The 27,452-nt window shown below is 52.6% G+C and overlaps 1 protein-coding gene across 1 annotated transcript in view; it reads left to right on the forward strand.

Moving 5' to 3' along the window:
• The window catches only part of IGSF22 (immunoglobulin superfamily member 22), a 34,997-nt gene extending 10,412 nt beyond the window's left edge, over positions 1 to 24,585 (forward strand). The window contains exons 8-25 of the mRNA XM_078615886.1: positions 278 to 394; positions 959 to 1,121; positions 4,127 to 4,269; positions 5,189 to 5,318; positions 5,966 to 6,068; positions 7,583 to 7,776; positions 9,790 to 9,914; positions 11,113 to 11,254; positions 11,783 to 12,079; positions 13,299 to 13,601; positions 14,200 to 14,373; positions 14,947 to 15,075; positions 15,687 to 16,007; positions 18,012 to 18,100; positions 19,216 to 19,408; positions 20,712 to 21,011; positions 22,774 to 23,100; positions 24,204 to 24,585. Of these exons, the coding sequence (XP_078472012.1) occupies positions 278 to 394; positions 959 to 1,121; positions 4,127 to 4,269; positions 5,189 to 5,318; positions 5,966 to 6,068; positions 7,583 to 7,776; positions 9,790 to 9,914; positions 11,113 to 11,254; positions 11,783 to 12,079; positions 13,299 to 13,601; positions 14,200 to 14,373; positions 14,947 to 15,075; positions 15,687 to 16,007; positions 18,012 to 18,100; positions 19,216 to 19,408; positions 20,712 to 21,011; positions 22,774 to 23,100; positions 24,204 to 24,214 (3,261 nt within the window). The 3' untranslated portion in view covers positions 24,215 to 24,585. The remainder of the gene's footprint in view (positions 1 to 277; positions 395 to 958; positions 1,122 to 4,126; positions 4,270 to 5,188; positions 5,319 to 5,965; positions 6,069 to 7,582; positions 7,777 to 9,789; positions 9,915 to 11,112; positions 11,255 to 11,782; positions 12,080 to 13,298; positions 13,602 to 14,199; positions 14,374 to 14,946; positions 15,076 to 15,686; positions 16,008 to 18,011; positions 18,101 to 19,215; positions 19,409 to 20,711; positions 21,012 to 22,773; positions 23,101 to 24,203) is intronic.
• The last annotated feature ends 2,867 nt before the right edge of the window (positions 24,586 to 27,452 follow it).

A 27,452-nucleotide genomic window follows, 5' to 3' on the forward strand; every position in this document is an offset into this window, starting at 1 on the left:
CCTGGCGAGCTGGGTTCGATTCCCGTTCACAGCCAACAGCGATGACGATTATCTGAACCGGTCCTGGGCCTCCCCTAGGTCGACTCAGCCTCAAATTAATACCTGGTGCAATGTGTAAACATCGCCACTGGGGAGACAAAGGCGGCCGGGCGTGGTGTTGGCCACCTACCCCCTCGTGTGCCGTGCTGGCCTTTATAGGTGCTCGCTAACAGCACTTCCCCAACAGTCTGTTAAGGCTATACGGGGGATCTTTGTCTTTGTACGCGTGTGATTGCAGACGGTGACACTGCTCAAGGACATGGTGGACGTGGTGGTGAAGACGGGCGAGAAGGCCATCTTCGAGGTCCACCTCGAGTTCAAGGACCCCAACCACCAGCGCGTCCGCTGGTTTAAGGTTAGTCGCATCCCAGATCTAGAGGTCGAGCCAGACGTCACACCGGTTACACCTTGAACCGGCACGTCCTCTCTCTCTCCCCCACCACTCCCCCCTTCACCCATCGCCTCCCATCTTCCCTCCCCCCCCCATCTACCGCTCCTCTCTTTTTCCCCCATCTCACCCTCCCTCTCTCTCCTTCTCAACCCCTTCTCTCACATCTCTGTCATCCAATCTCCGCTCTATCTCCCCCATCTCCCCCCCATCGCTCCCTCATCTTCCCTCCATCTCACCCCCATCTCACCCCCATCTTCACCATCTCCCCCCCATCGCTCCCCCATCTCCACCATCTCTCCCCCATCTCCCCCCCCCATCTCCCCCATCTCCCCCAAATCTTGCCCACATCCTCCCCCATCTCCCCCACATCTTCCCCATATCCTCCCCTCTCCCTCTTTTCTCCCTTATCACTCCAATCACCCCCCACCCCAATTTCCCTCATCTCTCCTCCCCCGCCCCCCCCTCTCTTCTCTCTCCACTCCCCGCCCCCCGTCTACCCGCCGTCTCCCCTTGGTGGTGGTGCACCAGAACAAGGAGCTGCTGATGACGGCCGCGAGTGCGGGGAAGTACGAGCACAAGCAGTTCTCCAGCAAACACACATTGGTGATCGCCAACGCCGATCTCAGCGACCAGGCCGCCTACTCGGTGGAGGCCAACGAGAAGACGTGGACTGCCAACTTGAAAGTGATCGGTGAGAACGAGGGTGGAGGGTGGTGTAGGATGTGGTGGTGGAGGATGTGGGAGAGGTAGTGGTAGAGATGTTGGTGGAGGAGGTGGTGGAGGTGATGGTGGAGGAGGTGGAGGAGGTGGTGGAGGTGGTGGTGGAGGTGAAGGAGGTGGTGGAAGAGGAGGTGGAAGACAGGGGAGGGGGGAGAGAATGAGGTGGTGGAGGAGGTGGTGGAGGAGGAGGTGGTGAAGGAGGTGGGAGAGGTGGTGGTAGAGATGGTGGTGGAGGAGGTGGTGGAGGTGATGGTGGAGGTGGTGGAGGAGGTGGAGGAGGTGGTGGTGGAGGTGAAGGAGGTGGTGGAGGAGGATGTGGAGGACAGGGGAGAGGGGAGAGAAGGAGGTGTGGAGGAGGTGGTGGAGGAGGTGGTGGAGGAGGAGGCGGTGGAGGAGGAAGTGTTGGAGGCAGGGGAGGTGATGGTGGAGGAGGTGGAGGAGGTAGTGGAGGTGATGATGGAGGAGGTGGAGGAGGAGGTGGAGGAGGAGGTGGTGGTGGAGGTGAAGGTGGTGGAGGAGGAGGTGAAGGACAGGGAAGAGGGGAGAGAAGGAAGTGGTGGAGGAGGAGGTGGTGGAGGAGGAGGTGGTGGAGGAGGTGGTGTTGGAGGCAGGGGAGGTGATGGTGGAGGAGGTGGTGGAGAAGGAGGTGGTGGAGAAGGAGGTGGTGGTAACGACGAAAACCAACAGTATCATCACGAGTTCGACTTCCCTAATCGAACCAAGCAAACGTCCCTCTCTAAAACCATCGGCGGCAAGACCTCCCAGACTCTAAGGTCTTCCCAAAATCCATAAGGAAGGCACCCCGCTACGACCCATTGTGTCGACGATAAACTCTCTTACGTGCAAACTAGCCCGTTTTCTATCAGATACTCTGCTCCCTTTCACAGGCAAGACCTCTTCGGCAGTACTCAACTCAACCCAATTAGTCTCTATGGTTAAGGACAAGGTACTATCTCCTGATGACATCCTCGTCAGCTTTGATGTAGTATCTTTGTTTACCAAAGTCCCAGTACCAGACACCCTAACAATAATTGAGGACTTAGTCAAACATGGATTGAATTCTGATGCACCTGTGCTGGTTAGGCATTGCCTCACCAACACCTATTTTACCTGGAATGGCACCTTCTACAAAGAGAATGAGGGTACCCCTATGGGCTCCCCTTTGTCACCAGTTATAGCCAACATGTTCATGGAAAAGTTTGAATCAGACGCCATCCAGACATCTACCCTGCGTCCTTCCCTGTGGAAGAGATATGTGGATGACACTTTCGTCATCTGGCCACATGGCCTCCCAGCATTGAACCACTTCTTGGACGACATCAATTCTAGACACCCATCCATCAGATTCACCATGGAAGTGGAGAAAGACGGTAAACTACCATTCTTGGATATTCTGTTTGAGAGGAGGCCTGACGGATCCTTGGGACATTCTGTCTACAGGAAAGCCACCCACACAGATTCCTACTTGAAACCGGATTCCCACCACTACCCATCTAAAAAAAGAATTCTCTCATCAAAACGCTATACCACAGAGCCCATGGCATTTCTGACAAACACCACCTGACTGGTGAATTAAGACATGTACATCGGGCCCTCAGGATGAACAGATACTCTGACCGTACTATCCGCCAAGCTGTCTCTCCCACCACACAGAAACAGCCACTTGAAGCTCCGACCAAAACCATCACGTTACCATACATAGCAGGCGTGACCAAAAAGATCTCCAAAATTCTAAACAAACATAAGATCCAAGTCCAATTCAGTACAGTGCATAAAATCCGTGATCTGATTCCATCTGTGAAGGATGTCGTTCCTGACTTACAGTATCCTGGAGTCTACAAATTGAGTTGCATTTGTGGTGATTGCTACATTGGAGAAACGAAACGTCATGTTTCTGATCGTGTCCGCGAGCACAAGTCAGATCTGAAACACGGCAGAACTGATTCTTCTGCCGTTGCCGATCATTGCTACAACTCGGCGGGCTCTCATGAAATTGTCTTTTCCGAGACCAAGGTTCTCTGCAAACCTCCCGGCTACCATCAAAGGTTTGTACACGAAGCCATACAAATATACAAACACAGACATAATTTCAACCGTGATGATGGGTACAAACTTAGTAATCATTGGAAATATGTTATCAACCACGCAAAAAAGACTTAATTACACTTTTTTGGACCATCTTATCTGACAGGCACTATTTTACTTTACTTTACCGAGTGTTAACATCCCCAGTTAATTTTTTTTGGCAGTGCTCTCTTCATTGTTCAGCCAGCATTGGTATAAACATGGGCATTTTCGTTCTTTTGTCTATCATGTGTATCAGACCTCCCCTCCCCCCTCTCTGTACATTGTGTTGACGTGTGCAGCGGCAACCGCGTCCAAGCCGTCGTCCATTGTTTTGGCCCCTCCCCCTCCCGATGCGTTGTACTTAGCACTCCGTGCTGTCTTTGAGCCCCGCCCCCCTCCCTCCCGATACGTTTCCATTCATTGGCTACCACATTCTGATGAGCTCCCCCCCCCCCTTCAACTTGCTTATAAGGGATTACTTCTTGAATCATTGCCTCACTTGATGCAGCTAATTCGGCTGTGACGGTCCCACCTGATGACGGAGACTTGTGTTGCCTCCGAAACGTCGTGATTTTTGTTTTTATTTTATTTTATTTTCATTAATTTTGATGTTTTACCTACGTGACTTTACCGAAAAAACCTAAGAATATGAGGTGGGGGAGGTGATGGTGGACAGGGGAGATGAGGGATGAGGAGGAAGGAGGGAGGAGGAGATCTCAAAGTGATCCGTGAAAAGGTGGACGAGGTGGGGGAGGAGATGGTGGAGCAGGAAGAAGAAAAGAATGAGGTGGAGAGGAGAGAGGAGGAGAAGGAGCAGGGTGGAGGAGTGAGAACCCTTCTCCCCCCTTCCCTCGGCCACTCCCCCCACCCCTCCCTCACCACCACCCCCACCGCCCGTCCGTGCTCCAGACGACCCGTGCCGCATCCTGTCCAACCTGCGTCCGGCGCACTGCAAGGAGAAGACGATCGCCATGTTCGAAGTGGCCCTCTCAAAAAGCCAGGGCGACCTCAAGTGGACCTTCAACGGCATGCCAATCAAGCGCAGCGACAAGGTCAGCGATCGCTGCATCGCGCGTTTTCAGACGCTATATACACTATATTATACACTACACTATACACTACACTATACACTACACTATACACTAGTATACACTACACTATACACTATTATACACTACACTATACACTACTATACACTACACTCTACACTACAATACTATGCAGTACACTACACATCACACTACTATACACTACATGACGATACACTTATATACACTACATGACTATACACTGCTATACACTACACTATACACTACTATATACTACACTATAAACTCATTTCCCTTACACTATACACTACTATACACTACACTCTACATTAGTATACACTACACTATACACAATACTATTCAGTACACTACACATCACACTACTATACACTACACTATACACTACATGACTATACACTACACTATACGCTACATGACTATACACAACACTACTATACACTGCACTATACACTACACAGCGCTCTACACTACACTTTTGGCTCACCATCGAACAAAGATGGTCACTGCATCACGCGGCACTTTCGGATGCACTTCTGCGGCCGTCTGGAATGCTCTTCCCTTCCGATAGATTGGCAAACTCATTTCTGTAGAATTGCTCCTTGTTGTTGTTAGTTGTCCTTCCCCACCCCCACACCTCCGATTAGCGTGATTGGCTCCGTACGGTGCGAAAGAAGTTCAACGTACACACACACACGCGCGCGATAAGACAGACAGCCATCTCGTAGTAACGTCGCATGGGCAGCTCTTGAAATTTAGAGGTTGTCGCGGTAGCCGCTTATTTATTTATTTTATGAATCTAACCGCTAATTCTAAACCGAACGGATCTTCCCGTTTGGGGGGTTGTTGTTGTTGTTGTTTGCCTTTCTGCCGACCGCCTGACCGCCCGGGGCCCCCCACGAAGATGGAGATCGTGTCTCGAGACGGGGGCAAAATCCACCAGCTGATCATCAAGGACGCGCGGCTTAGCGACAAGGGCACCTACGGAGTCTGCATCGGCGACCAGACCTCGTCGGCCGAGCTCATCGTCGATAGTGCGTGGACGGAGGGGGGGGGCGATGGGGGGAGGGAGGGATGGCGGGGGTAGGATGATTGTGGGAGGAGGGGGGGTGATGGTGCTGGAGTAGAGTTGTATAGTTGGAGTCTACGTCTCTCTCATTATGATCACGGTGACTAGGAGATGTTAACTCGCTCGCCTGATATGCAGGAGGTCGTGGGTTCGATCCCGACCCTGACGATGCCTGCTGCTCTATATTTGGAGTCTGCGGTATTTCTCTCCCCGTGGTCGCGTGGATTCAACGTCACGCGTTTTGGAGTAATTGGCTCCTGCTATTAATCTCCACGTGATGATGATGAGGATAAGCCACTTGGTTGAGCAGCTATGATTTGTGATAGCCAGTGTCGCTTCTGAAAAAGCAGCTACATAGCTCAAGAGGGCCTTTCACCTGGTAAGATAAAATTTAAATAGCTTAAAGATGAAATTATATCAACCACACGGACACCACGGGGAGGGTACCTTCCAAGGCCGTAATTATAATATATCTTGGGGGGGGGGGGGGCGGCCACACCACCACCCCCCATCATCACCGCGCTTCCCAAAGTTTTGGCACCGCTCATGACCCACGTTTCTCTCCCCTCCCCACACCTCCACACCCCGGACTCGACCACCTCTGCTTCACAGAGGAGCCGATCAAGTTCTCGAGCAACCTGAAGACGGTGCGCGTGAAGGAGAAGAGCGGCGCTCGTCTCGAGTGCGAGATCACCACCAAGGACGTCACCGTGAGGTGACACCTCGGGACAACCCCTCCTGCTGCTGCTGGGGGTGGTGATGGTTGTGCTGGTGGGGGTGGTGTGGGGTTGGTGGTGTGGTGATGGTGGGGGTGGTGGTGATTGGTGGTTGTGATGGTGGGGGTGGTGGTGATAGTGGTTGTGATGCTGGTGATGTTGCTGATGCTGGTGAAGGTTGGGGTGGTGGTGATGGCGGTTGTGATGGTGGGGGTGCTGGAGATGTTGCTGGTGATGGTTGGGGTGGGGTGGTGTAGTAGTGGTGGTGATGATGGTGGTGGTTGTGCTGGTTGTGGTGCTAGTGGTGGTGGAGCTGGTAATGTTGCTGGTGCTGGTGGTAGTGGGGAGCGGGAGTGTAGCGGTAAGCTCTACCCTGTGCTATGAACCCGGCGACCCGTGTTCGACTCCCGCTCAGGGTTCCTGCTCACGGTCGACACCAGTGACCATTATCTGAACCAGTTCTGTGCCTCCCCTAGGTCGACTAAGCCTCAACTGAGTACCTGGTGCGGTGTATAAACATCGCCACTGGCATGACAAAGGCAGTCGGGCGTGGTGCTGGCCACCCACTCCCTGTGTACCGTGCCGGCCTTCATAGCTGCACTTGCCCCAATAGCCTGTGCAGGGTATATGGGGGATCTTTATCATTAGTGTTGATGGTGGTGGTGGTGCTGGTAGTGGCGGTGCTGATGGTGGTGGTGGTTGTGTGGTAATAGTGTTGGTAGCTGTTGATGGCATCAAAGGATGAGGCCAGGTTGACCCTCTTAATCTTCTCCCCCGATCACTCACTTCACTCACAAGCCACCCCCTCACCGTCTCCCATCTGCCCTACCACCCACAGCCAAAGAGAAAGGTCACCCGTGTAGGCTTGGACAGATGATTGGGGCAAGTGGTGGTCGTTAGCGGGATTTGAACTCGGGTCACCAGGTTTGTAGCGAAGGGCACTGACCGCTCACCTCTCAACTAACCACCCCTCCCCTCCTCTTCTTCCTCCCAACCCTCCACCACATCCATCACCACCACCTTTACTACCTCCACCACAATCACCTCCACCACCACCATCACCACCACCACCAATACCTCCACCACAATCACCTCCGCCACGACCACCTCCACCACCACCACCTCCACCACCTCCACCATCACCACTACCTCCACCACCTCCACCACCACTACCTCCACCACAATAACCTCCACCACAATAACCTCCACCACAATAACCTCCACCACAATAACCTCCACCACCTCCAACATCACCACTACCTCCACCACTACCTCCATCACAATCACCTCCACCACGACCACCTCCACCACCACCTCCACCACCTCCACCACCTCCACCACCACCACTACCTCCACCACAATCACCTCCACCACGACCACCTCCACCACCACCTCCACCACCTCCACCACCTCCACCATCACCACTACCTCCACCACCACCTCCACCACTACCTCCACCACGACCACCTTCACAACCACCACCAACTTCACAACCACCACCACCACCGGACAGGTGGCTTAAGAACGGGCAGCCCATCCCGCAGCACCTGCTGGACAGTGGCAAGGTCAAGGTGGTGTCGAGCGGCAAGCACCAGGAGCTGGTGATCGAGGACGCCACGTTGGAGGACTCGGGCCAGTACTCCATTGTGGTGGTGCAGGAGGGTGACACCAAGGAGTACGTGTCCGCCGCTGACGTTCACGTCGAAGGTGAGCTGGCACTGGGGTGGGGGGGCTGAGGCATGTGCCCCCCCCCCCCTCAACCCTGATACAATGCTTTTTCTTAACCAAGTGTAAGGCCCACTGAGAAAAGCCATGCGTGTGTGTGTTGGTGCTCGCTAACAGCACCTGCCCCTCCTCCTACTTTCTCCCCCCCCCCTTCTCCCCCCACCTCCTCCGCCGACCCCTTCCAGCCAATCTCCTCTGCCCCCTACTTCTCTCCTCAAAATCCACTTCCCCCTCCTGCACCCCTCCACCTCCCCCTCCCCCCTCCCCTCCTCCCACCGTCCTCCTCTTCTACTCCCTCCTCCTCCTCCTCCTCCCGCCCCTCTTCATCCCCCCTCCTCCTCCTCTCCTCTTCCTCGTTCTCCCCCTCCTCCTCCCTCTTCCACCTACTCCCCCTCCCCCTATATGGGGGGTCTTTGTCTTTTCTTTTGGGGGGGGGTTGTACTTAGTGCACCGCTCTATGACCCGGTCCTGAGCCTCCCCTAGGTCGATTCAGCCACAGATTAGTACCTGGTGTGGTGTGCGGGGAGACAAAGGCGGTCGGGATTCATTCACCCCCCCACGCGTGCTGCGGCCTTCATAGGTGCTCCTCTGCTAACAGCACTTGCTCCCAACAGTCTGTTACAGGCTATACAGGGAATCTTTCTCTTTGGGAAGGGCGGGGGGTAGGTGCTACAGCTGGCCCATCCGCCAGTCGTCTCAGTCGGTCAACCCATGGCACCACGTGGATCTATCCCGTGACCTCCTGTCGGCTGTGCCTTCGACACTTCACGTGGCCTCAAAGTGCACCTGGCCTGGCACATGCGCCATGGTGACGTTAACGTCACTTAGCGACGAATGGCGTGAGTTTTATTCGCCAGCTCACGGCCACGACCAACCCCAGTGACAGATGATCTGAACCGGTCCCTGGGTATCTCCTAGGTCGACTCAGCCGCAAATGAGTACCTGGTGCTGTATGTAGTAAACATCGCCACTCGGGAAACAATGGCGGCTGGGCATGGTGCTGGCCACCCACCCCCTCGTGTGCCACAGTGCCAGTAGCCTTCATAGGTGCTGCTCACTAAGACTACTTGCCCCAACTGTCTTGTAAGGCTATACGGGGGATCTTTGGTGGGTAAGCGGTGGGTAAATAATTGAGTGAGATGATGAGTGAGTGAGTTAAAGTTTCAAGTGGATAATACACAGCGAGTGGGTCGCTATGTGAGCCTGGATTTTTAACCGAGTCTGTGGATCTCTGTGAGTCTCTGGGTCTCTATGTGAGTATGTGAGTCTCTATGTGAGTCTGTAATTCTCTGTGTGAGTCTGTGGGTCTCTGTGTGAGTCTCTGGGTCTCTATGTGAGTATGTGGGTGTCTATGTGGGTCTGTGGGTCTATGTGTGTGTCTGTGGATCTGTCTGAGTCTCTGGGTCTCTGTGTGTGTATATGTGTCGCTGTGTGAGTCTGTGGGTCTCTACGTGAGTCTGTGGGTCTCTGTGTGAGTCTCTGGGTCTCTGTGCGAGTCTCTGGGTCTTTGTGTGAGTCTGTGGGTCTCTGCGTGAGTTTGTGGGTCTCTGTGAGTCTCTGGGTGTCTATGTGAGTATGTGGGTCACTGTATGAGTTCGTGGATCTCTGTGTGAGTCTGTGGGTCTATGTGTAAGTCTATGGGTCTCCGCGTGAGTCTGTGGGTCTCTACGTGAGTCTATGGGTCTCTGTGTGAGTCTATGGGTGTCTATGTGAGTATTTGGGTCACTGTGTGAGTTTGTGGATCTCTCTGTGAGTCTGTGGGTCTATGTGTGGGTCTGTGGGTCTATGTGTGAGTCTGTGGATCTGTCCGAGTCTCTGGGTCTCTGTGTGTATATGTGTCTCTGTGTGAGCCTGTTGGTCTCTACGTGAGTCTGTGGGTCTTTGTGTGAGTCTCTGGGTCTCCGTGTGAGTCTGTGGGTCTCTACCTTGCCCCCGTCGATCTGTCGAGCCTACAATGGGGGACTTGTGTCCGTGTCTGCGTGCGCGTGCATGCAGAGCGCATGGCCACGCTGCAGAGTGGCCTGTCGGACCAGGAGGTTCGCACCGGGCAGCCCTCCGAGTTCACCGTCGTGCTGGATGATGAGAAGGTGGAGGGTACCTGGAGGTGCGACGGCAAAGTGGTGAGTGTGGCCACCGGGGAAGGTTGCATTGCCACGGTGACCATTGTTATCATTATCATCATCATCGCCGTGGTCATCGTCATCATCATCACCACGGTTACCGTCATCATCATTGCCATGGACACCGTCATCATCACTATCCCCACCGTCATCACCATCACCACCATTATCACCATCAGCACCATCATCGCCACCATCACCAACATCGCCATCATCATCACCATCATCATCGTCACCATTATCAACATTATCGCCATCATCGCCACCATCGCCACCATCATCGTCACCATCATCGCCATCATCGTCGCCATCATCGCCACCATCACCACCATCATCACCATCATCACCATCAGCACCATCATCGCCATCATCGTCATCACCATCGTCATAATCGTCGTCGTCAACAACAACAGTATCACCATCAGCACCATCATCGCCATCATCGTCATCACCATCGTCATAATCGTCGTCGTTAACAACAACAGTATCACCATCAGCACCATCATCGCCATCATCGTCATCACCATCGTCATAATCGTCGTCGTTAACAACAACAGTATCACCATCAGCACCATCATCGTCATCATCGTCATCACCATCGTCATCATCATCGCCATCAGCACCATCATCGTCATCAGCACCATCATCGCCATCATCGCCACCATCACCACCATCATCATCGCCATCATCACCATCATCACCATCAGCACCATCATCGCCATCATCGTCATCACCATCGTCATAATCGTCGTCGTCAACAACAACAGTATCATTTCGATTTAAAGCTTTCGTGACTGCAGGGATTCATCTTCTTGGTTCTTTCGGTAAAGTCACGTAGAATGGAAATAATAAAATAATAAAAATAAAACGTGATAAAATAACTCTCACGACGTTTCGGCCACAACGCAAGCAGCCGTCCTCAGGTGGAGAGCAGGTCTGTTGAGTAGACAAAGTCTAGACAGAGTCTACTCGACAGACCTGCTCTCCACCTGAGGACGGCTGCTTGCGTTGTGGCCGAAACGTCGTGAGAATTATTTTATTATGTTTTATTTTTATTATTTTATTATTTCCATTCTACGTGACTTTACCGAAAGAACCAAGAAGAACAACAGTATCAGCAAGTTGCAGAACTATCCAGAGCATAATCACCACCCTGCTGGACCCCCCCACCCCTGCCCCCCCCCTCTCCCCCCGGTAGATCGAGCAGGATGACAACGTGAAGATCGTGAAGCAGGGAGCGGTGCACAAGATCACCATCAAGAACACGCAGGACAAGAACATGGGCCGCTACACCTTCACTGCCAAGGGGGTCAAGACGGAGGGAAACCTCAACGTTGCCGGTATGGGAGAGGGGCTGGAGGGGGGGGCCTATTGCTCGTAAGGGGGCCTATAGCACGCAGCGTAACAATGAGACAATGCTGCTGCTGAGTTACAAGACGTTCTGTGGGTTAACCCATCATCCAACCTCTTCCACCTCCACTCCCTTCCCCTTCTTTCCCTCCACCCTCCTCCACCTCCTCCACCGTCCCCCTCCCCCTTCTCCCCTCCTCGCTCCTCCACCCCAACCCGGCCTCCTCCACCTCCTCCTCACTCATCATCCTCAAACTTTCTCCCTCCCCCTTCTTTCCCTCCCCCTCCCACCTCCCCACGCGTTCACCTGCCTTCCCCTCTCCTCCCCACCTCTTCTTCTCTCCCCTACCATCACCCCTGTTTATATCTCCCTCCTCCCTCCTTCAACCTCCTCGCCCTCCCCCTTCTTCCCTTCCTTCCTACTCCCTCCTCCTCCTCGCTCCTCCATCTCCTCCCACCTCCCCACGTGTTTTCCCACCTTCCCCCCCCCCACACCGCCCCCCCCCCCCCCACCCCAGACCCACCCGAGATCGACGCGGACCTGCTGGAGCGCCTGATGCGCGAGCCCATCACGGTGCGTGCGGGCCAGACGGCGCTCATTGACATCGCGTTCACGGGCAAGCCGGTGCCCAAGATCACGTGGCTCAAGGACGGCCTGGAGGTGGAGGAGGACGCCCGCACCACGCTCCACCGCACCTCCTCGCAGACCTCCTTCTGCCGCGCCAACTGTCAGCGCGAGGACAGCGGCGTGGTGACGCTGCGACTCAAGAGTCCCTGCGGCTCTGTCAGCGTGGACATGCAGCTCAACGTCATCGGTGAGATCTAGGGACGCTAAGTCGAGACACCCACTGGGGTGGAGGTGGTCGTGGTGGAGGTGGTGGTGGAGTAGGTAATGGTGATGGTGGTAGTGGTGGAGGTGGTGAAGGTTGTGCTTATGTTGCTGCTGGTGCTGGTTATGGTGATGGTGGTAGTGTAGGAGGTGGTGGTCAGTCAGCAAACCCATGGCACCAGCTTAGTCTGGCCATAGACCTCCTGTTAGCGAGCCTTAAACACTTCACGTGGCCTCAAAGTCCACCTGGCCTGGCATAGGCGCCGTGGTGATGTCACCGTCACTTGTGGCGAATAACGGGTGTTGGTATTGGTGGTTATGGTGCTGGTGGTGGTTACGGTGGTGGTTCTGGAGGGGGTTGTCAATGAACTGCCATTGCTTAATAAACAACTTAGAGTGGGCGACCACGGAACGGAGCGGGGGCGCTCCTCCATACTTCCTCCGCTCCTCCTTCGTTACTACTCCGCTAATCCTCCACTCCTCCGCATGATAAGCCACTTCGTTGAGCTATTATTTGTGTCGCTTTTGAAAAAGAGCAACACAGTTTAGTAGTGGGAGCTTAATTGTTTTATAGTTTAACAGTTTTCATAGTCTTTAGTTGTTTATAGTTTGTATAGTTCATGTTTTTTTATAGTTAATAGATTTATTGTTTAATGTTTTATAGTTTAATTGTGTTATAGTTTTCCTTTATATATTTTTATAGTTTAATTAAAAAAATATATAATTTTATAGCTTTTATCGTTTCATATCTTTTATCGTTTGATAGTTTTTAATTTTGTTCTATAGTTTATAGTTTTTATATTTCAGCGATTTTAATAGTTTTATGGTTTATATAGTTTTTCTAGTTCGTAGTTTTTTCTAGTTTAATAGTTATTATTTTATAGCTTTTTTCGTTTAATATCTTTTATAACTTTTAAAGTTGATAGTTTTTTTTATGTTTTATAGTTTTTGGTTATAGCTATTATAGTTCATCGTTTTTATAGTTTAATAGTTTCTTTTTATAGCTTTTATCGTTTTATCGTTTTTATAGTTCATAGTTTTTATAGATGATGGTTTGTATAGTTTATCGTTTTGATAGGTCATGTTTTTTTTAATAGTTTATAGTTTTACAGTTCGTAGTTTTTTTATATTTTCATAGTTTTTACGGCTTCGTTGTTTTTACACTTTAATATTTTATTTTTATCTGTCGGCGGCTGCGGCGACAGACGTGCCCAAGCCTCCGCAGGGCCCCGTGGAGTTCACTGAGCGGACAGGCCAGTGCGTGACCATGAAGTGGAAGGCACCCAAGGACAATGGCGGGCGGCCGGTCACCAGCTTCGTGGTGGAGAGGCGCCAGGTCGGTCGTTCCTCCTGGATAAAGGTGGGCGAGGTGGACAGCAGCGAGACCTCCTTCTCCTACGACAAGGTGGAGGAGGGCAAGCAGTACCAGTTCCGCATCCGCGCCGTCAACACGGAGGGGGTTAGCGAGGCGCTGGAGTCCGCCGAGGTCTACGCCGGGGAGCCCTACGGTGAGAGGGGGTGAGGTGGGGGGTGGGGGGGCTATGGAGGCCTGGCATACATCGTCGGAAATGTCAGCGGTGCGCCAAGAATGATCATCGCCACCACCAATGCTTTCATCAGCAGCACCACCACCACCTTCATCAATATCAGCAGCACCACGAACGACTGTAACCATCACCACCACTACCAAAGCCTTCATCAGCACCACCATCACCACCTACATAAATATCAACAGCACCACAATCATCAACAACAACAACAACCGCCATTCACCACTAAGTGGTGGTGACGTCACCATGGCGCTTGTGCCACGCTATGTGAAGTGTTGAACACCCGCTGGCAGGAGGTCGCGGGACAGACCCAGGTGCCACTGGTCGACTGACTGAGATAACTGGTTGATGCACCACCTGTGCCCACTACTGTGTCAACCACAATCATCACTACCATCACCACCTTCATCAAAAACACCACCACCATCATAATCATCACCACCATCACCACCACTGCCACCACCTTCATCACATTCACCATCACCACGAAGTTGTTGTCCCACACCTTTGGGTCTTCACTGCTGTGCGTTGAAACCTCCCCCCACCCCCTCCTCAGTGCCCCCGGGGTCCCCCTCTGCCCCCGTCGTGAGCAACGTCACCAAAACCTCGGTGACGCTCAGCTGGCAGCCTCCGCAGAGCGACGGCGGGTCGGCCATCTTGGGATACATGGTGGAGCGCAGGAAGAAGGGCAGCTCCCTTTGGGTGCCCGTCAACACGCAGCTCGTGCAGGGTACACGGAGTGGCGAGGGGGACACGCGGGGAGACACACGGGGACACACACGAAGACACCGGGGACAAGGAGAGACACACGGGGACATGCGGGGTGACACGTGGGGAGACGCGGGGACACGCGGAGGAACATGCGGGGGGGCATGTGGAGACATGCGGGAACACGCGGGGAGATGCACGGGGACACGTGGGGACACGCGGAGACACACAAAGACACACGGGAGACATGCGGGGAGACACACGGAGACATGGGGACAAGGGGAGACACACCGGGACACGCGGGGGGACATGCGGGGAGACACACGGGGACACGGGAGGACATTCGGGGAGACACATAATACGTGGAGACACAGAGTGACAGAAACACAGACACAGGGTTACAGAGACATGGAGACGCGGTCTGGCTGTTTGTGCCTGTCTGCGTGTAGCACAGAGTTGGGAGCGGTGGCGCAGAGGTTAGAACACCGTGCGACTAACCAGGCATAGACCCGCTTTAAGGAGGTGCTCGCGAACAGGGCTTGCCTCGACGGTAGTGTTGAGGCTACACGGGGGACCTTTGTGTGTTGTTGTGCAGGGACGGAGGTGGAGGCCGGGAAGCTGGCGGAGGATGTGGAATATGAGTTCCAGGTGACGGCCGTCAACGCGGCCGGGCCAGGGACGCCCAGCAGCACCTCGATACCTGTGCTGGCACGCGACCCCATCTGTGAGCACATGCCCACCCACCTGCTAGGTCACCCACCCAGCGACCCATTGACTCACTCACTCACCCATTCACCCACTCACCGACCCATCCACCCACTCACCCACCCTCTCACCCACTCATCCATTTACCCACTCACCCACCCATGCACCCACTCACTCTAGATTTGAAGCTTTCATGACTGCAAGGATTCATACTCTTTGTTTTTTTCGGTAAAGTCACGTCGGTTAAAAATAAAATAAATGAAAACTAAATTAAATCACGCCCGAAACGTGACCCACTCACCGATGCATCCACTCACCCACCCACTCACCCACCTACACACCGACTCACTCACCCATTCACACACTCACCAACCCATCCACTCTTTCACCTACCCACTCACCCAATCACCCACTCACCGACCCATTCATCCACTCATCAACTTTCTCACCCACCTGCTCACCTACCCATCCATTCACCCACTCACCGACCCATCCACTCAATGACTTGAATATTCATCCACTCACTCCACCACCGACCCATCCACCCACCCACTCACTCGCCCACCCCAACTCAGTCAGCCCATCCATCCACTCGACCCCCTCCAACTGTCACCCCTCCGTACCCGGCAGACCCTCCGGGCAAGCTGGAGGACCTGTGGGTGACCGAGACGACCTACTCCAGCGTCTCGCTCGCGTGGAAGCCCCCGCTGGCCGACAGCAACAGTGGCAGTGGCGGCAACAGCGAGGCACAGGGCTACGTGGTGGAGATGCGCTCCGAGGATAGTGGGGAATGGGTGCGCTGCAGCAAGGAGCTGGTGACTGGCACGCGTTTCACGGCCACGGGTCTGCGCGAGAAGGGCCGCTACTTCTTCCGTGTCAGGGCCGTGAATGAAGCCGGCGTCGGTGAGGCGAGGGAGCTGGACAAGTACGTGGTGGCCATGCCACCACCTGGTGAGACAACGACACATTTAAGGGCGTTTTTATCGGCAAACAAAAACATACTATATTATACGCTTTGGTTTTTTCGGTAAAGTCACGTACTGTATCAAGTAATTTTGCTGTGACGGTGCCACCTGAAGACGGAAGCTTGTGTTGCCTCCGAAACGTCGTGATTTAATTTATTTTAATTTTATTTTTCACCTACGTGACTTTACCGAAAAAACCAAAGAGTATGGACCCTTGCAGTCACGAAAACTTCAAATCTAGAAATACTATATTATACTAATATATTATAATAATATTATAATTATCTTACCTATAAAAGTAAATTTTTACCGTGTGTGTGGATGCCTATCCTTGTAACGCTTTTAACTGATAAACTGTTGGGTTTACATATCAACAAAGTACACAGATACAAACTTTACACGCTTTCCTCTCACAGCGCAGTGGCTCTGACTTTGACATTTAGTTTGTCGGAGCGATCCTCCGCCAGCTGTAATGAGGCATCACGTCAACGCTGGGAGTGTGTGTGTTGAGTGTGTGTACGCACGCGTGTGTGTGTGTGTATTAGTGTGTGTGTGTCTGTCAGGAGCGGAACTGTAGCGGTTAGCGCTTCGCTACGAACCCGGCGACCCGAGTTCGATTCCCCCTCAAGCCCAATCCCATTGACGATTGGCTAATCCGCTCCTGGCCTCAGCCTAAAATGAGTACCTAGTGCGGTGCGTAAACATCGCCACTGGCCAGACAAATGCGGTCGGCCATGGTGTTGGCCACCCACCCCCTCGTTTGCCGTTCGGGCCTTCAGATGTGCTGCTCACGAACAGAACTTGCCCCGACAGTCTGTTAAAGGCTATACGGGGGATGTTGTCTTTGTGTACGCGTGTGCGTGCTCGCAATGCCGCCTCCCCTCCCCCGGGAGACACCAATATCAACAATTACTTGTATTTATATTTGTATATTTCATTATACTTGCAAATTTGCCACGCTAACATATTCTTATTTTCCTATATTTTTACAAAAAGAAGTTTAACCTTAAAACAAACTATATCTTTTTTATCTATTCATTCATTTCAATACTTTTCCCCCATTGAGACAACTTTTATTAACATCTAAATATAATTTTTATTAGCTTCTGTTCTATATATATGAAGAACGTTTAAATGTTTTGACATGGGAGTAAAGCGGGAGCTGAGCTCTTGAACACAGCTCTGGGTTTACAGGTCGAGCTATGTTCCCATCCTCACCTATGATGGCCATGAGCTTTGCGTAACGACCGATAGGATGAGATCGCGGGTACAAGGGGCCAAAATTAGGTTTCTCCGCAGAATTGCCGGGCTCACTCTCCGTGATCGGGTGAGGAGCTCAGTAATCCGGGAGAGCCTCAGAGTCGAGTCACTGCTCTGCCTCCAGATCGAGAGGAGCCAGTTGAGGTGGATCGGGCACCTGGCCAGGATGCTCCCAGTAGATTTCCCCTGGAATCTACCGGGCACTTCCCACTGGGCAAAGACCCCAGGGTTGGCCCAGGATATGCTGGCAGGACTACGTCCCTCGACTGGCCTGGGAACGCCTGGGAATTTCCCAGGAAGAGCTAGAGCCTGTGTATAGTAGTGTATAGTAGTATATAGTGTAGTAGTATATAGTAGTGTATAGTGTAGTAGTATATAGAGTAGTAGTGTATAGTAATGTATAGTGTCGAATAATGTATAGTGTAGTAGTGTATAATGTATAATAGTGTAGTAGTGTATAGTTATGTATAGTAGTGTACAGTAGTGCATATTGTAGCAGTGTATACTAATGTATAGTAGAGTAGTGCATAGTGTATAGTAATGTACTGCTGGAGTCTGTCGCCAGGGAAAGGGAGGTCTGGACCGCCCTACTCAAAACGTTGCCACTGCGATCCTCAATAGGAAAAGCGGACTGAGAAACGAGACGAAACGGAAATGAAAGACATGTCAAATTGCCTCGGTGCTGATAACTCTCCACCACCCACCCGTCCCCCGCTACCCTCCCTCCCAGCCGCTCCCAGGTTCCACCTGACCTCGCGCCACCAGAGCTACGTCTTCCTCAAGGCTGGCGAGACCCTGCGGCTGGCAGTCCGCTTCTCGGTACGCACCACCGCTCCCTTCAATCGATTGATCGATCGCTCGCTCGCCCGTTGGTTGCAGCGACAGGGCACTCAGCTCCGGGAATTATTTTTCCAGTACCAAGATGTTGAATGATAATACGATGGGGTCCATCTTCTTGGTTCTTTCGGTAAAGTGACGTAGAAGGGAAATAATAAAATAATACAAATAAAACATAATAAAATTACATAATATGTTTTTATTATATTATATAATTTTTATTGTTTTATTTTACTATATTATTTTATTATTTTTATTTGTATTATTTTATTATTTCTCTTCTACGTGACTTTACCGAAAGAACCAAGACGATGAATCCCTGCAGTCACGAAAGCTTTAAATCGAAATACAATGGGGCTTTCATGCTTTCTGGCGTCAATACCGCGGGTGTCAATGTGTTCATACGTGTGGTAAAAAAACGCCAATGAATGTGCTTTGTGAGTGTACGCACTCTCCTTGAAAGTGATTAGCCTGCACCAGAGACAGTTTCCTCCATGGCATTATTGTCCCAAGACTTCTAGACTAGAGGCCGCCACGAAAAGGGAAGCAGTACAAGGGCAATGCGCACACCCATGCATTAGTAAGCTGGGGTTAAGCAGCTGCAGCGAGTTGAAGCATTTCGCCTGCAGCAAGATGTTGAATGAGAAAGCAACAACGGGATTCTCGCCTTTCTGGCAGAAATACAGGGGGGCGTAACGATGTTCAAACACCAAACAGACGCCAATCACAGGGGCATCAAACTGACCACGTGGCCGTTTTTGAACACCTTATTGTGCTGCTTCTGCGGCTGTCTGGAACGTTATTTTCTTCTAATATGAGGAAGCCACTGGGAGGTACGATGCACTTCTACATCATCTAGATTGACGAGCTCATTTGTTTAGAACTGCTTGTGGTTCTTGTTGTGTTTAGTTTGTTGTCCTTCCCCCACCCCCGCACCTCTAATTAATGTGGTTGGCTATGTACGGGGGGGAAAGAGGTTCAACATTATACACACTACACCGTACACTACACTATACATTACACTAAGATCAACACACACAGTTGATAACTGCCCCTTGACCCTGATGCTACATCCCACCCTCCCTTCCCACCTGCAGGGCATCCCCACGCCCACGGTAACCTGGCAGAAGAACACGCTGGCACTGCCTGACCGCGCCAACGTGTCGACGGAGGGTGGCAGCACCCACATGGTGATCTCCAGCGCGGACCGCTCCGACTCGGGCATCTACAGCGTGAATCTGGCCAACGAGGCCGGCTCCGAGACCATGAAGATCCGCGTCACGGTCGCGGGTGAGCATCATCGCGCTGACGAGCGTCGCACCGAACACTCACACACTCACTCACTCGCTATTTCACTCACTCACTCAGGCACGCACCCGCTCACTCACACACTCACTGGCCCACTCACTGACACACTCACTCGTTTACACATTCACTCACTCACTCGCTATTTCACTCACTCAAGCACTCAATCACTCTCTCACTTGCTCACTCACTCACACACGCACCCACTCACTCACACACTCACTGGCCCACTCAATGACACACTCACTCACTCAGTCACTCACTCGTTTGAACATTCACTCACTCACTGGCTATTTCACTCACTTACTCAAGCACTCACTCACTCTCTCACTTGCTCACTCACTCACACATGCACCCACTCACTCACACACTCACTAACCCACTCACTGACACACTCACTCACTCATTCACTCACTCATTTGCACATTCACTCACTCACTCACTCGCTATTTCATTCACTTACTCAAGCAATCACTCACACGCTCACTTGCTCACTCACTCACACACGCACCTACTCACTCACACACTCACTGGCCCACTCACTTACACACTCACTCACTCAGTCACTCACTCGATTGCATATTCACTCACTCACTCGCTATTTCACTCACTCACTCAAGCACTCACTTATTCTCTCACTTGCTCACTACAACCACTCGAACCGAGCCATTGATGCTTTGATATTTGCATTGCCCTCGTGTTGTTCACCTCATGGCATCGTTCACTGGTTTAACACCGGTGAGACACGGCTTGCGTAGCTCTGGTGTAGGCCAATCAGTCCCAAGGACGATGCGTGCGTCATTACAATCACAGAATGTTGGTTTTCATGCACCAAAAGCACGATTTGTGGATCATGCAGACTTGATGACGATGCCTTGTAGTGACGATAGGTGGATCTGTTTGGTGTTCGAACATCTTAACACCTCCTGCATTCATGCCAGAAAGACTGAACCGTGATGTTATATCACTCAACATCTTGATACTTGAAAATAATTTCTTTAGAACCACTTGTTGTTGTTTATGTGTCGTTGCCCTTCCTCCACACCACCAATTGACGCGGTTGGCCACGTACAGTGCGAACGAAGTTCCACGTACGTACACGGACAAAATAATCCCATGGCTACAACTGGCTCAAGCCGATGTGTGTGCATTTTCCTTGTCCTGCCGCATGCCTCATCTCCGTCTCACTCACCGTCCCGTGTGTCCACGTGCGTCCCCGTGTGTCCCCGTGTGTCCCACATCCCTTCGACTTCCCCCCCCCCGCCCACCCCCACAACCAACTGGCCAGACGTTCCCCGTCCTCCGGGCGAGATCACCCTGGCGGAGGAGATCAGCCAGACGGTGACGCTCACGTGGGAGCCGTCGCCGGACGACCTCCCAGAGGAGCGTGTCTACTACGTGGTGATGAAGCGCGACTCGAGCACCATGAGCTGGTTCATCCTGTCGGACCGCGTGGCTCACACGCGCTACACCGTCACCAACCTCGTGCCGGGCCGCAAGTATTTCTTCCGCGTGATGGCGCGCAACGACCTCGGCGTGAGCCAGCCCACCGACTGCAAGGATGCGTGGCAGGTGCCGAAGCAGAAGAGTGAGTCCTGCGTCACCGTGCGCGTGCGTCGATGTGTCTGTGTGTGTGTGTGGTGGGTACGTAGGTGTGTGTCACTGTGTGTGTGTGTGAATGTGTGTGTGCGCGTGTGGGGAGCGGTAGTGTAGCGGTTAGCGCGCTGCGCTATGAACCTGGCGACCCGGGTTCGATTCCCGCTCACGGCTAACACAAGTGACGATTATCTGAACCGGTCCTGGGCCTCCCCTAGGTCGACTCAGCCTTAAATGAGTACCTTGTGCTGTGTGCAAACATCGCCACTGGCGGCCTTAGCGTGGTGCTAGCCACCCACCCCCTCGTGTGCCACAGTGCCGGCCTTCATAGGTGCTCGCTTACAGCACTTGCCCCTACAGTCTGTTAAGGCTATGCAGGAAACTTTGGTGGGTAATCGGCGGGTAAATAATTGAGTGAGATGATGAGTGAGTGAGTTAGCTAAAGTTTCAAGTGGATATCAAACAGCAAGTGCGTCCTTGTGTGAGTCTGTGGGTCTCTGTGTGAGTCTGTGGGTCTCTGTGTGAGTGTGCAGGTGCTTGCTAACAGCACTTGCCCCAACAGTCTGTTAAGGCTATACGGGGGATCTTTGTATTTTTCTTTGTGTGCGTGCGTAGTTGTGACACTGTGTGCCAGAAAGGGGGGGGGGGGGGGGGGGAGGCACAGCACAGGTGGTGCATCTCGGTCATCTCGGTCATCGTGGGACAAGAGTCAATCATTGCCCTCTATGCTAATTGGCCTATACCACCTTAACATGTAGAGGACTGCAGATCTTGGGGCAAAGGTTTATTATTTCCGGATCTCTCCATATATAACACCTTTAATAACGTCTTCTCGCCACCTCCCCCCCCCCCCCCCCCCCCCCGTTGCTATCATCACCGCCATGATCTTTGCCATCATCGCCATTCCTGCCATCATCTTCGCCATCATCACCGCCATCATCTTCGCCATTGTCCACGCCATCATCAATGCCATCATCGCCACCATTATCACCGCCATCATCTTCGCCATTATCTTCTCCATCATCTTTGCCATCATTGCCGCCATCATCTTCACGATCGCCGCCATCATCGCCGCCATCATCGTCGCCATCATCTTCGCCATCATCGCCCCCATCATCTTCACCATCATCACCGCCATCATCTTCGCCATCATCGTCGCCATCATCTTCACCATCATCGCCGCCATCATCTTCACCATCATCGCCGCCATCATCTTCACCATCATCGCCGCCATCATCTTCGCCATCATCGCCGCCATCATCTTCGCCATCATCTTCGCCATCATCGCCGCCATCATCTTCACCATCATCGCCGCCATCATCTTCGCCATCATCGCCGCCATCATCTTCGCCATCATCGCCGCCATCATCTTCGCCATCATCTTCGCCATCATCGCCGCCATCATCTTCACCATCATCGCCGCCATCATCTTCACCATCATCGCCGCCATCATCTTCGCCATCATCTTCGCCATCATCGCCGCCATCATCTTCACCATCATCGCCGCCATCATCTTCACCATCATCGCCGCCATCATCTTCGCCATCATCACCGCCATCATCTTGGCCGCCATCGTCGCCAACATCTTTGCCATCATCAAATTCCATCATCTTCACATCATCGCCGCCATCATCTTCGCCATCATCTTCGCCATCATCTTCGCCATCATCTTCGCCATCACCACCGCCATCATCTTCTCCATCATCGCCGCCGCCATCATCATCATCATCCACCGCGGCGGCGGCGGTGGCCAGACCTCTTCGAGGTCAAACTCAACCAGTACCAGGACAAGGAGCGTGAATTCGCGCCCGAGTTCGTGCTGCCCCTCAAGGACCACGTGGCTCCACCGGGCAACGACGTCAAGATGAGCTGCGCGGTCAGCGGCAACCCGCGGCCGCGCGTCGCGTGGCTGTGCGACGGCGAGCCGGTGAGCGAAACGTCCAATGTCTGGTGCAGCGACACGTACGGCGTGTGCTCGCTGCACGTGGCGCTCGCCACCGCCAAGGACAGCGGCGTCTACTCGGCGGTCGCCTCCAACCACCTCGGGGAGGCGTCGTGCTCGGGCAAGCTCGCCGTGACTGGTGAGTGGCGGTGGCTGGTTACCGTGACTCGTGAGTGAGTGGTGAGTGACCGGTGTGTTTAGTTGTTGTCCTTCCTTCCCCCGCACCTCCGATTAGCGCACGGTTGCCTCCATACAGTGCCAAACACGTTTACAACACACACAGACACAGCCACTCACACACAGACACACACACACAGCCACACACACACACAGCCACACACACACGAAGATAAAACAAAGATCCCCCATATAGCCTTAACAGACTGTAGGGGCAAGTGCTGTTATAGCAAGCACCTATGAAGGCCGGAACGGTACACGAGGGGGCGGTGGCCAGCACCACGCCCGACCGCCTTTGTCTCCCTAACGGCGATGTTTACACACCGCACCAGGTACTCATTTGAGGCTGAGTCGACCTAGGGGAGGCCCAGGACCGGTTCAGATAATCGTCACTGGTGTTTGCCGTGAGCGGGAATCGAACCCGGGTCGCCAGGTTCGTAGTGCAGCGCGCTAACCGCTACACTACCGCTCCCCACAGACACACACACACACAGACACACACACACACAGACACACAACAACAACAACCGCCATTCGCCACTAAGCAGCGGTGACGTCACCACGACGCTTGTGCCAGGCCACGTGCACTTTGAGGCGGCCACGTGAAGTGTCGACGGCTCCCACTTCTGACAGTAGTTTTTATTTTTTTTTAGTTCATTTATTAGGTATAGCCATGTGAGCCATTCGGCTCTTGAATCGGGTGCAACCGCAACAAACAAAAAAACAAAAACATAAACAAGAATACATCTTAAAGTGACGATGTGCAAACAGAAAATCCAAGAAAAAAGACAGCAAAATAAGGAAGTCACGGGACAGACCCAGCAGGTTCCATGGGTTGCCGGACTGAGATGACCGGTAGATGCACCACCAGCTGTACACCCCCCCCCCCCACCGACTCTGCCAACTCTCACCCTCACTCACTCACACACAAAGACAAAGATCCCCCGTATAGCCTCAACACACGTGTACGCACGCACGCACGCATCGTTCGTTCGTATCAACGGATCTCTAACCCCCAGCCGCACCCCCCCCCCCATCCGTTGCCCCCCCCCCCCTCTCTTGCAGGAGAAAACTAATGGCGAGAAGGGATGGGGGCGACGGCCCTTCCCCGATCGTCGACCGCCCAATCGTCGTAGCCCAAAAGCCGTCTTCTTCCCCTTGTCCCCCATCTCTTTAGAACGTCCGGTCGATGGGTTGGGTGGAGGGGGGCGCTGTCGAGTCCGACGGTTCGCACCACCCCCCCCCGCGCTCCCCCCTCTCCCCCTCCCCTCCCCCCGCGTGTGCCTACAGGGATGCCGTCGAGGGGTCGGCTGCTTCTAGCTACGACTTATTTTCGTTTGGGCCGGGTGTGGATGCCCCCGCCACTGATGTGCCCCGTGGCTCTTTTGATTTTTCAGGGGGCCGTCCATAAATGACGTCACGCACCTAGAGGGGGGTGCGGGGGGGGTCAGACATTTGTGATGATGTGTGACGAGGGGCGGGGGGGGGTGTTTGGGAAATGTGACGTCGCATCAAAATGCGCAACTTTAAATGAATATAGACAACACGTTCTACTTAATTAAATCGACTTTTTGAGCAATGTTTTCTCCTACAACATCAGAGTGCAGCGCCACATTAAATACGCACTACAATGAGAATAGTTTAAAACGATTTAAAGCATGTTGTACTTTTTTGTTGGTGGGGAGGGGCAGAGCTTTGTGACGTCATATTTGAGGGGGGGGGGGTCTGACTTTTTGTGACGCCGTGTGACGAGGAGGGGAGGGTCAATAATCTCACAAAATCGCGTGACGTCATTTATGAACGGCTGATATCATCGTCGTCATCACGTGGACATTCATTGCAGCAGACAAATAACTCTTAAACGCGTGGCGACGTCGCATCTAAACGTGGAGTGGAAATAACTGAAGGACCCAGAGAAATATCCACGCGAACCACGGGGAGAGAGTGATAGAAATATACAGCAGGCTTCAGGGTCGGGATCGAACCCACAGCCTCCTGTATACAAGGGGAGGTAGTCAACATCTCCTAGCCACGGTGATGATGATGATGATGAGAGAGAGAAAGAAATGTAGAGCAAGTGTCAGGGTTGGGATCGAACCCACAACCTCCTGTATACCTGGCCAGGTAGTCAACGTCTCCTAGCCATGGTGATGATGATGATGAGAGAGAGAGAGAAATTTAGAGCAAGTGTCAGGGTTGGGATCGAACCCACAACCTCCTGTATACCAGGCGAGGTAGTCAACATCTCCTAGCCACCGTGATGATGATGATGATGAGAGAGAGAAAGAGAAATGCAGCAGCAGGCGTCAGGGTCGGGATCGGAACCCACAACCTCCTGTATACCAGGCGTGGTAGTCAACATCTCCTAGCCATGGTGATGATGATTATGATGAGAGAGAGAAAGAGAAATGCAGCAGCAGGCGTCAGGGTCGGGATCGGAACCCACAACCTCCTGTATACCAGGCGTGGTAGTCAACATCTCCTAGCCATGGTGATGATGGTTATGATGAGAGAGAGAAAGAGAAATGCAGCAGCAGGCGTCAGGGTCGGGATCGGAACCCACAACCTCCTGTATACCAGGCGTGGTAGTCAACATCTCCTAGCCATGGTGATGATGATGATGAGAGAGAGAAAGAGAAATGCAGCAGCAGGCGTCAGGGTCGGGATCGGAACCCACAACCTCCTGTATACCAGGCGTGGTAGTCAACATCTCCTAGCCATGGTGATGATGATTATGATGAGAGAGAGAAAGAGAAATGCAGCACCAGGCGTCAGGGTTGGGATTAAACCCATAACCTCCTGTATACCAGGCGTGGTAGTCAACATCTCCTAGCCACCGTGATGATGATGAGAGAGAGAAATAGAAATGCAGCAGCAGGCGCCAGGGTCGGGATCGAACCCACAACCTCCTGTATACCAGGCGAGGTAGTCAACATCACCACCCCCACCATTACCCGAATTCTTATCATGACCCCAATCACTTCCCCTATCACGACCCCAACCCTGTGGTCGAGTGGATTTCTTTTCTGGGTCCTCCGGTTTTCCCCTCCACATTCAGAACCAACGTCACCACGCGTCTATAGTATTCGGCTGCTGCTTGACATCTCCACGTGATGACGATGATGATGATATCGGCTAAATCGTTGAGCTATCATTCGTGATAGCCAGGCCCTTTTTGAAAAGCATCTACACAGCTTAGTAGTGGGCCTTACCTGGTCAAATAAAAAAAGTTCATTTAGTTATTACCATGGGCCGGTGCTGCAAAGGGTTAGAGGGTTTAGGTTAGAGCCTGGTCAAGGTTAAAGTCTAGCACCCATGTGCATGTGGGAGTTTGCATATCACATAGGGAGTTGTGGTGCAGTGGTTAACACGCAGCGCTACGAACCAGGCCTGCCGAGTTCAATTCCCTTCCACGGCCGCCACCAACCACGGTTGTGATTATCTGTACCGGGTCCTGGCCCTCCCTTAGGCCGTCTCAGCCTCAAATGAGTGCCTGGTGCGTAGTAAACATCGTCATCACTGGGGGAGACAAAGGCGGCAGGGCGTAGTGCTGGCCACCCACCACCACATTGTGTGCCACAGTGCCGGATGCCTTCACAGGTGCTGCTGCTCGCTCATAACAACACTTGCCCCGACATTCTGTTAAGAGGCGATACGGAGTGGGCGGCGGAGTGGATCTTTCCTTTTGTGTGCATCACTTTGGGAGCGGTTGTGCAATATGGAGCATATTCTTAGGTTTTTTTCGGTAAAGTCACGTAGGTAAAAATTTTAAATTAATAAAAGTAAAATAAAAATAAAATAAAAATCACGACGTTTCGGAGGCAACACAAGCTTCCGTCTTCAGGTGGAATCGTCACAGCACGATAGCACTTGATACAGCAAGCGTGCTGTGATGGTTCCACATGAAGACGGAAGCTTGTGTTGCCTCCGAAACGTCGTGATTTTATTTTTACTTTTATTAATTTTTATTTTTTACCGACGTGACTTCACCGAAAAAACCTAAGAATATGAATCCTTACAGTCACGAAAGCTTCAAATCTAGAATCAATATGGAGCAGTTCACTTGAGCCCCGAGTTCACATCCCGGCTCGATTCCCGAACGACAACTAGGGCAGTGGAGAGCAGCGAACATCTGAACCGGCCCCGGAGGCTTTCCCCCCCGAGATCGGCGTCAGGGTCAGGATCGAACCCACGACCTCCTGTGTACCAAGCGAGGTAGTCAACATCTCCTAGCCAAACACAAATATACAGCAGCAGGCATCTTCAGGGTCAGGATCGAAACCATGACCTCCTGCGTACCAGGCGAGGTAGTCA

The sequence above is a fragment of the Lampetra planeri genome, chromosome 48 (assembly GCF_965212315.1).
Source record: "Lampetra planeri chromosome 48, kcLamPlan1.2.h2, whole genome shotgun sequence".
Lineage (NCBI taxonomy): Eukaryota > Metazoa > Chordata > Hyperoartia > Petromyzontiformes > Petromyzontidae > Lampetra > Lampetra planeri.